General features: G+C 41.3%; 1 protein-coding gene across 2 annotated transcripts in view; it reads right to left on the bottom strand.

The window, feature by feature from the left end:
- THSD1 (thrombospondin type 1 domain containing 1) overlaps positions 1-10,911 on the bottom strand; it is a 39,947-nt gene that overhangs the window by 14,596 nt on the left and 14,440 nt on the right. For both annotated transcript variants that reach the window (XM_019530005.1, XM_019530004.1), the window contains exons 2-3: positions 8,545-8,683; positions 3,572-4,531 (exon numbers count right to left, since the gene is read on the bottom strand). In XM_019530005.1, the coding sequence (XP_019385550.1) occupies positions 3,572-4,531; positions 8,545-8,602 (1,018 nt within the window). In that variant the 5' untranslated portion in view covers positions 8,603-8,683. The remainder of the gene's footprint in view (positions 1-3,571; positions 4,532-8,544; positions 8,684-10,911) is intronic.

Genomic DNA, 10,911 nt, shown 5'->3' with positions numbered 1-10,911 from the left:
GGGGCTGGGGAAGCAGGCAGGGGATGGGGCCTAGCGGGGGTCCCCTCGTAGTCCCCTCCTCCAGCCTCCCCTCCCCCACCCACTATTTACCAGCACGGAGTCCGGATCCAGCTCCCTGCGGCAGCGAGCAGAGACAGCCCACATCTCCAAAACTCTCTGAATCTTTTCCAAATCAGTTCAGACCTTTTAATTGGTCTCCTAATTCAATTCAGATTCGCCCGCTGAATCGGGCCAAATCTACTCTGCACCTGAAGCTTTGAACAGCCCTTCTGGACAGTCACTCCAGGCAATGAAGGGTTCCCTTACTTGTATTGTCTTCAGACTGATGCAGCCCTCCCAGACTACCGTGTGCATTTAGAGTACAGCTGTGGGGCTCTGAAGTCTTATGCACACACAGTCAGGTGTTCTGTGATTTAATTAATTTGAGGTTGACTTTTTAGTTCAAGTTATTTTGTGCCATTTTACTTTCATCTGCTTTGTAGTTTTAACACTTCTAACTTGTCACTCACTGAGATGCATCCTTTCTTCTCATGTGTACCCTCAGGCTTTGTAAATACAGTACTCCAGTGAAAGCAAGAGAAACAAAGCAAATGGTAAGGAGACACAGCTAAGCCATTCAAAAGTTGGGTAGTGGAACATATCTACTGATACGTCATACTATAGGCAACTGTTTGTCCATATCAATTATATGGACCACAAAACTATCCAAAATCTTCTTATACATAGAAAATGAAATAATCTTTTTTTCCTTTTCTAGATATATGAGAATGTCTTGATTAATCTAATGATCTTTGGATTTTGGATTTTTAACTAAGCTTTTTTGTGTCACAGAGAAAGAGAGAAATAGTAAAGAGAGCCTTGGTAGAACATTGAGTAAAAAAAGATGAATCTGGCAATGTGGTAAGGCTAGAGGGCTTTTGTTGTTAGGAGATAAGTTCATAACTGAAGAGTTAAAAGTTTAAAACCTACAAAACAGAATACAATAAAACCGTATAATAGCACCACGTAAGTCGCCGACATTATAGTACTTCTTTGTGTGACAAACACCTTATGAAAACATTGAAAATATAAAGCAAGTTTCAATTTCAGAGATGACAGACTGAATCTGTGAAGAGCTCTAGAATTTCAGTCATTCTACTCCCGCACAGAAGAGAAGACAGAGGAATGAAAAGCTCTTCCAAGAAACTGTTACAACTAGGAATAGGCCAGAATAATACTTTGTCATCCAAAGTTTTTTGAACTTTGTAGGGAAGTGAAGGTTGCTTTCAGACCTGTGGATTTGAATTTGCTCTATGGATAAGGTTTCAGGTTTAGTCCACAGCTAGAAAAGTCTTATTCTCAGAAACTTGTAAGATCATCATGAGAAAGTAGTACCATAAAATCCAAATCCTATCTCTGATACAGACCTAAATTAAAACCCAGTCCCTGTAATAATACCTCCCTCTGACAGTCTTTAGTTCACACTGCCTGCTTAGAAATGCAATCACTTAGCTCATCTCTCCCTCCATGATGGACAGAGCAGATATTGTCTGCTACCCTCCCACACAGCTTCGACCATGCCTGCCACTCACATCTACCGGAGCACCTGAAAAAATAATCCTGACAAATAATCCTGTAAACTATACACACAAGAGAACAGTGGTGTGTGTAGGGGGTGCATGTGCACTCCCTGAGAGCGCCAGTGCACCCACAGACCAGCCACACTCATCACTTAGGTGATGGACAGGGAGACAGGCAGGAGCACCAGTAACCCCCTGCAAGCACTGGCTCAGGTGCAGAGCATTGCAGCCACTCCTGGCAGCGGCTGCAGCTATCTGTTGGAGCGATTGGCCATCTCCCAATTGGCCGCGGGGCCCACCCCCTGGTTGGTGGGATTGGCCATTGGACACCCTCCCCAGTCACCTGGTCAGCAGGACTGGACATAGGGGGACTCCTCCCCCCCCAGTCAGTGAGATCGGCTGCGGGGGACCCCCACCCCCAGTCGCTGTCTGGTTGCTGGGGGGGACATGTGTCCTCCCTGACTAAGGCGGCACTCCTTGCTGGTTTAAGATAAACCAGACTCTCCCAGCATCCCAACATGCTCTTTGGGATGGGCAGGGCTCTCTGTTCCACAGCACAGCTGGCCCCTCCCTTCTGGCCAGAGGTCTGGCAGAGACTGCAGATAAAGCAGAGTCTGCCTGACTTTCTCCGGCCCCACCCCTCATGCAGAGATCCTCTCCTCCCATAGCAAGGGCCCCAGCCCCAGGGATCCTAGGCACATGGTATGCGAACTAATGCTGAGAGATGTCTGTGTCTCCCATTTCACTAGGACAGGCAGACAGGACAGTGTCCACTTAGGGCTTTTTGGAGCTAATCAACAGGTCAGCTGGTAAGGTCAGCTGGTAAGGTCCCACCTTCCTTTTTTGGAAAAAGCTATTTAAGAGCAGCTGAGAGAGGCTGTTTTGCTGATGGGAGTGATAAACACTGTTACCAGTCCCCTGCTGGCTTGCTCATGTGTCAGTTTTCTGTAGCCAGTATAAAGAAGCATGGAGAAAGAGATTGGAAAGCTTTGTATCATCAGCAGATGCACACAGTGCACACCCTCCTTACTTCAGAGTGATAGCCTGGGGCTGGGGTCTGGCAACACTCCTAACCCTTAAGCAGCCAGCAGGGAAAAGCCTGGGACGGTGCAGGCAGACATCCCTAAGCAGAGTCCTGCTGGGGCCTGGCCATGCCCCGCCTCAGCTCAGCAATTTGGAAGGGAAGGGAGGGCTGCTTTAGCACCACCACCCCTGGCTTCTAGCCTGTGCCAGCATGTCTGGGATGTCTGTGCAGTTGCAAACTGATTTATCCTAGTCAGGTTAGACTAACCTGCAAAGATTGAATCAATTCAGGCTCATGCTTTCTGAATGTCTGTCCCTAGCCACTGTGGCAGGGAGGTGGGGGGGAGAGGAAGGCTCATTCAGTTCTCTCTTCCAGCTGACTAGGTTCAAACCCACATCACCCAATACACCCTAATTTTCAGGCTATGGGTTCTTCTGGGCAGGGCAACCCCATCACTCCTGATAAGCTGGGAGACTGTGCAGAAATTAATTCAAGATTCATGTGATCAGAGTGAATAGGCAAGTGGAAAAAGGACTGTGCAGATTAGCAGAATGGCTCCCCACAGGAGGAGAGTCTTGGATTATGGTCTGTGCTCCAGTGGCTGCTCATACATTTTATGTGATGGACAATGCAGAAGCAGTCCTGGGAGCAGGGGCCAGGACACAGAGATCCCCTCCTTCCAGGGCAGTACTCTAACTACTCGCCAACAGTTCTGCTCCCTTTCTCTGAATGCAATAAACCATTCTTTTCTGCAGAAGGGCATAGCTTTGACAGGAGAGATGTGCAGTGGTTCCACCCACCATAGCCCATGGTGGATCAGGAAGACTCCTAAGAGGTTGTTCACCATCTGAACCTACTCAGACAGTGATGGACCTAGAACCCAGGTTTCCCTCTTCCTAGATGTGTGAATCCTTCTTCCCTAAATGGCACCATTGTCAGTCCAAGTTATCATCATTTCTAGTTAAAGATGAAAAATATCAGTACAAACCCATGTTCCTCTGGATCACTGTACATTCTGTGACTTTTGGAAAGAAGTGGCTTCGGCTTGAAAAGTTAAAAAAGTCAAAACAGTATTTGTTTTTTCCCATGTCAAACGAAGTACAGTTAAATTCGGTTCTGTTGTTCTCTGGATTCAGAATGTTTTCTTCCAGCCAAGGTGGTCTCTCTCCAGGATGCCTGAAAGCATCCTTATAGACAGCCATCTTCCCGCTGATGGAAATGCATGGAGGGGAGACTACAAACACCTGAACTGAAGACTTGCACAGCACTTCTGGTGCCATGACCAATTGGTATCCAAATTTGTGGGCAAGGTCTATAGGTCCAGTTGAGGTGATAACTGAACCAGTCTCTACTGATTTCAGTAACACAGTGACATATACTTCTTGGCCAGTAAGTAGGCAATCAAACTCCACCCACTGGGACCTTGCAAGAAAGATTATTTTGCTAGTTCTCATCCCCAGTTTCTCCTCAGCACTTAATCTTCCCAGTTCATAGAGGTTGCTGGTGAATATCACCTGTAGTAAAAACGATGTCTTATTCATAGCACACAGCTGTTCATTAGTGAAGAGTCCAACCTGAAAGGAGCTCTCAGGCCCACTGGATGTCCTGTTCAAGTCTATGTGAAATACAGGCCACTCTACACTTAGGAGTGCAGTTCCTCCACTCCACCGTACATCAGTTCCATTATCAGTCTCAGAGGTCATTCTGACCTGATAATTCCCAGCACTCTTGAAATGAAAACACTCAAATGCTACCATCCCCTGTGACTGGTGAGCTGGAAGCTGTTTTTTCGCAATAGTCTGGTCAGTGGCATCCAACAATAGGATGAATACATTCTTTGCTGTCATATTACCATTGTCGTGGTACTGAAATTCAACGGATACTGTGTCATTGCTTAAGGCTATGTGACCTGGTCGCTCCAAGAGGAGACACTCCACTTCACGGAGGACTGAAAGGAAACAATTTCACAACACTGTTAATAAATAAATGAAAAAGTGAATAATACCCACTGCATCATAAAAGAAACACATATAACAGTCAGGTGGTTCTGAACTTTTTCAAAGCAATTGGATCAATCTGTAAGAATAAGAGCTTGGCTGTAAAAATTTGAACTCGTTACTTCCCAGTCAGGCCAGACTGGGTTTGGCACAACTCAAGTCTCCCTGAAGGAGCAGCATGCACAACCGAGTGGAAACAGCATAGAATCCCAATCCCCCAAACCTGATGATGATGTCTGACACAGCTGGAAACTGCTGCTTTGGTAAGAATAACCATCACTTTTCTAAACCTACTTACAGGATCCTGCTAAAAAAAAGATCCATAGAAAATTCAGATATCAGAGGTAATAGCTTATGTAGCTCTCAACTTAAAGCTGCCTTCACTTGCTAGGGTCTTAGGGCTCTGCTTCTGAACTATCAATTTCCTTCTTTTCAAAATTCAAATCTTTTCCACCTTCACAATAACCAACTGTTGTTACACTTGATAATTTGGCCAAAAGTTAGACATGTAATTTCTGATGGCATAAGTATAGAAAATGCCAAGTTAAATAAAAAAGCAAAACTGTGCAATGCTTTCTGAAGTCTCTAGTTGCTGCTGCTTTATGAATATTTCATTTTACTCATTTGCAGTAGACAATCAAGGAATAAAAGAGATTAAAATAAATGTGTTGGGATCAACAACACTTTTCCTGTCTCAGATGTGGTATAACATGCCTAAGTTACATCATTTCGTTGTAAACTGTTCAGTTTCACTTTAAATCTGTTTGTGGCCTGACCATACTTGTGCAATTAATTAAATAAATATGAAACATGTTTCAACCGGTGGGGTGAAACAGTATTTAAAGCACATGATTACACAGAGATCATACGCCTGTTTCCACCCCGGTACAGTTATTTTGTGTAACCTTGGACACATGGCAATCACTTAACAATCTTAGGCAGAGAAAAGTTATCAGCACAATAGAAACAGCACTTCTCCACTTCAGAGAGATGCTGGGAGACTTCATCTATTGATATCTATAAGATGCTATGAGTTCCTAAAGCACTGCTTATAAGTTGATAGTGGTTTGTACTTGCTAAATCTGCTGCATGTTTGTATATGATATATATTAAACCCAAGAAAATGATGTTGCAGTGAGACCCTCAAAAGTTCAAAAATGTTTGTGTAATCTTAATTTGGTCCCCTTGTATTTATACATTATGATCCAGTCTTTATATTACTTAAATATATTTTTCCATATTGCCCTGCTTCATTCTGTAGACAGGAGGGATGGTGCTCACTGAAATGCAAGCTTTCCAGGGCTGTGATAACCTTAGCTGTGATAACCCAACATGGCTCCCTGGGTTTGAGCATATGCAATCCAGTCCAGTTAATGTGGTAGCTATGTGGGGATGAAGCATGATCATTGTAAGTGGAAATGTTTCTCAGTGAAATGTTTGTAACAGTTTTTAACATAGGTAAAACAATTATTGCCCCCAATCTCATTCTTAGAAATGTCTAAAATACTTAACTGAAATGTTTAAATACACCTGAGACAAACACCCATATGGAAACAAATTGAGCCAGAACAGGTTAAAATTTGACAAAGATGCATATAGTTCAGAACAGGATATTATAATGGTAAGTGCAAACAACTTTAATTATATACATGCTACCTGTGCCTCTGATGACACTGTTCTGATTTCTGTTTACTTTTTTGATGTGGACTCCATGGTACCATGAGGCTACATCTGCATTGCAAATTTACAATACCCAACAGCAGCACCTGCAAGCAGACTGTGCTGATCCACTAGCCTGGAAGCTGTATCTATGCAGCACTGAGGGTAAGTGAATCAGTAGGGACAGGCTGAATGACGCTGTCACTCAAGCAGTATTAATTAGGCTTCCCTTCCTAAATGCCTTGAGGGCACCACAACTAAACATGGTAAGTTTAAAATGTAGACATGACCTTGCAGTTCACATCAAAAGAGTTTTAAAAAAATTAGACAGGCTAGAAAATAAAAGTATGGTGTGGGTTTTAGTCATGAAGCTGCCATTGACTTTAGGGTATGATAAGGCGTGGAAAACAGGCACGGAAGAATATGCTGGCATGGTTTTGCTGAGACTAGCCTAGTAAGAGTTTCCTTCCCTTCCATTTGTATTAGTGCAGGAATATTCTAGCTATAGACTACCCAAAGAGTTGCCACTTCATGACACACTGGCGGGCACAGAATAGGAGCAGCCAGCTTCCCCTGTGTACACTTACTGTCATGCACGTTAGGTTATCACCAGCTGGAATCTGGTCTCCGTTGTCTGGACAGCCTGCCTTGGGCTCCTTTCAATTCATCTGTAGATATCTTTTTTTTGTCATTACAATGGTCTGCTACTGAATGGATCTGGCTGCAACCTACCAGTGTGGTCACTCGAAGAATTCATTCTTGCAAATCAAAAGGCAGAGCCTTTAACTCTTTAAAAGTGAAAATACTTGTTTATACTGGGGTATTATTCTATATGAATGACCATAAACCAAAGTTGTATATATACAAAATTGCTTGGAAACTATTTTCTGGAACATGAAGTATTCTTGATACTGGAAATATTGTCAGTACAGAAGCTTAGGTGCTAAAAATATTCAGATGTGATTTAACATTCCTAGCCATAAACTCTGGGAATCATTGGGAGCTTCTACCTTTTTGAGTTTAAGTAGTAATGTCTGTACACAAAACTGTCCTCTTAAGAAGTGCTAATGTAATAATTTATCTCTGCCCAAATCTGAGTTAAACATTTATCTTCACTGTAACCTTCACTTGACCCTTTGTTAATTTTTCTATTTATATTTGGCTGATTAATGTGACAGTAGAAGTTTAAAGTTATATAGCATCACTAACATCTTTCTCCACTGCACCTAAACATCACTGCAGAATGTTATAGTTCTACATTTTACATCCCTTCTCCAGATCTTTCAATAGTGCTCAGAAGAGAAAAAGATATCAGTGGAAGCAGTTGGGCATGTCCAGTCTAAAAATCGGTAATCAAATTTTTACATGCATATTGCAAGAGCAAATCCCTTACATTACTAGGGCCAATTCTCTCCTTCATATGAAGTTTTCATATCCCAAAGGAATGAACAGCTATATCTCATCCACAGACACAGGTAAATGAGACTTCAGATTTTGCAGGGCTATGCACAATAGTTAAACAACATCTAGTTTATGTTAGAGATAAAGTTTTGAAAATGTATCTAAATTACTTAGGAGCTTGAATTCTGTTTTCATAAAGTGATTTAGGCACTTAAGAGCTTAAGTCTCCCAAAGTCAATGGTATTTAAGTTCCAAGATGCTTAAATCAGTTTTGGAAAATAGGACTTGAGTCAAAGTGCAAGGTAGCTTACTCCCTTTTCAAAAGTGGAGTAAGTCGCCTTCACCTCTGGGCTTGCGCAGATGGGGAATTAATATGCAGTAAGCTACAGTGTGACTTCAAACAACACAAGCTACTTGATGCTGATTCCCTGTGTGGACTCCCTTAGCGTGCACTAGAAATGTCCTTCTGTGAGGCAGTTTGCAAAGTGGACCTTGCTTACAAAGTGAAATAAGCTCTCTCTCAGTGAGTGCACAATAAAAATGCCCACCTATGTAGTTAGTGTGCTGTAAATTCACACTAATCTACTGCCCATAAACAACCACATGCAGACAAGTCCTTAGGCAATTAAAAAATTGTATCCTTATTCATACATTACTGAAATGTGCAAACTTTAGGCCAGAATAGAGTTCAGTTAGTTACTGGTAACCCAGCCAGTTCTTGGCTGAGATACCCAAAGAAATCTGCCCAGTTTATTCCATTTCATATTCAATTCTGCATCTGTTGTGGGGCCCCTTCTACTCTGATACAAATGCAAGTCATCATTCCCAGCAACAGTTTTCACCATTTCACTCTTCTGATTCCATTTAGTATCTACAGTATTCTCTTTATGGTCAAAATACTCACCATACTCCCAGAGCATAACTAACAATAGATTTGAAAAATCTTTCAACATCTGTTTCATTCTGATCGGTGGAATCCCAGATCCTTTGACTCCTCATGTCCTTTTCCACCTCCGAAGCACATGCACTTTGTTCAAGAACACCTGAAAGTTAAAACTTTAAAAAATTACAGCCCTGCTGAACTTGTGTCAGAAAGACAAAAGAAGAGAAAGGCCCACTGAAAAAACAAAATCAGTCAAATATGTATTTGTCAGATAATTAATCTCATTTAATGGTATCAGTATTTATTTATTTAATCTACTTTATAATCCAGTCTAACACCCTGGTGCACTGAGACATACACAGCCACAATTCATCATACAGTAAAGTTCCAGCTCCTGTATTAGCACAGAGAGATAGCTTCTATGACTTCACATTTCCAACTGACCTGTTGAAGCCTGGGTGTCAACCTCACTGTAATAGCTGCTGCAGTCTGTTTTTATATGAGGATCTGGATTCACTACAGCAAAATAGCAAAGTGCCTCATATACCAGTTTTTAAAAAATAAAAACATATTTAAACACCAAAAATCTCTCATGCCCTGCACTTCTGCGTAAACAGATGCTGAAGGATGAATTACCTGGTATTGCTTATAATGCAGGTATAGAAATATTGTTACCATTAACTGCTTTTAAAAGAACTTTCAGTGTGAAAATGACTCAATACAAACCTGTCCTATTGATGCTTAAATTGCCTATTACTTCAGCTGAATTAATATATTTAATAAGCTCATTTGATCTACTCTTTGCTTACACATTCCTTCATATTGATTGTCTTGGGAAAGCTCCAGTTCCAGTAATTTTCCCCCTGTTTTCTTTGGTGATATCAGATAATTTTAAAGAATAAATTCCATCAGTCGCATCTGCAATCAATGGAGGCAACAAAAAGAGGGGCCATATTTTTCAGTTTGCCCTACACACCAATTTCCCCGTCCCAATTTCTATCCATTTCCATGAACTAGAATAATGGGGAACCTTCTTTAAAGTGCCTCAAACAAATTAACCACACAATTAAACACAAGCTAGTATATGAGCACTGTGTTTTTCAAACAAATTGTTGCAGGTGCTATCACACAAAGTTAGAAAGAACCCAAAAGAGAAGACAGTTACATATGGCACTATTATCAACAGACAGTAATTATTATTATTTGTATTTTCTAAGACCTGGGGTCCTGCTTTGCTAGATACCATGCAAAAAAGCTCTTGCCCAGCAAAGCTTACACTTTTCATTTTAAAGGTGAGCAGCAACCAGCAGCTACAACACAGAGATGGATAGAGGCAATGCAACAATGGCATTGTTTCAGGTCTCCCAGTCATTTCACAGATCACATAAGGATAGAGTGTTATACAACTCTAATAAATAAATAAAGTTGTTTGTAATCATAAAAATAATGATTTCATTCAACATTTGATGAGACTGTTATATATCAAATGCATGTGTAATATCATTATAAAGTATTTTACTGTCCTGATTTCTTTTTTATCTTCATGTCTCTGCCTCTTCCAAATTGTCTTGCCATTAACACTTTTCTTTCATTTAAGACCAAGTGATTAAATGGCTAGAACAGTGCTGGAGTGTTACTGTAGCTGGGATGCTCCAGGTCCAGGCCCAGATCTGAGGAAGCGCACTTTGTGCCAAAAACTTGTCTAACATGTCTCTCAACTACAGTTGGTTAGATAAAAAGGATTGCCAAAAAATCCTTGCCTCTCACATAAATAACTGGAGTGATTAATTTGTAAATAAATAAATAAAAATTAAGTTTCAGGTGCAGCTTGGCTACACAATTGATAAAGGGCAAAAGAATAATAAGCCACGCGTACCTGCAGGGTATAATCAGCATTGAGATCAAGAGCTTGGTGAGCTTCCAAAACGAATTAGACACTGAGATAGAAAATGGAAACTACAGTTACATTAGGTAGGATGCAAATTATAGGGACATAAAACTTATGCCTCAAGATAAGAAAACTGATAATGTTTAGACATCAACTTTTCCTATGGGTAGGCCATTCCATCTTTGCCTGTTCTGGATATTCTTGCACTTTTCCTCATAACAAAAGGCACTGGCCATCACTGCAGAAAAGATGCCAAGCAGAGGGGCTACTGGTCCAAATAGGAATTCCTTTTGTTCCTATAATTAGTTAGAATGATACTAAAAAAGTAATTAAATGAAAGAATCAATGTGTTAATGCTAAAAAAAAAAAAGTAGGCTTAGTATAAAAAACCCCTTTCTAATAGAATTGGGGAGGAAGAACTGGCACCACACTTACAGGTTGGGGAACTCCCCTCTTGCCAGCACGGAGACGGAAAAGGATCTTGGAGTCGTCATTGACTC

The sequence above is a fragment of the Crocodylus porosus genome, unplaced genomic scaffold, assembly GCF_001723895.1.
Source record: "Crocodylus porosus isolate Cpor-Errol unplaced genomic scaffold, CroPor_comp1, whole genome shotgun sequence".
Lineage (NCBI taxonomy): Eukaryota > Metazoa > Chordata > Crocodylia > Crocodylidae > Crocodylus > Crocodylus porosus.
This window is presented reverse-complemented; position numbering and strand designations above follow the sequence as displayed.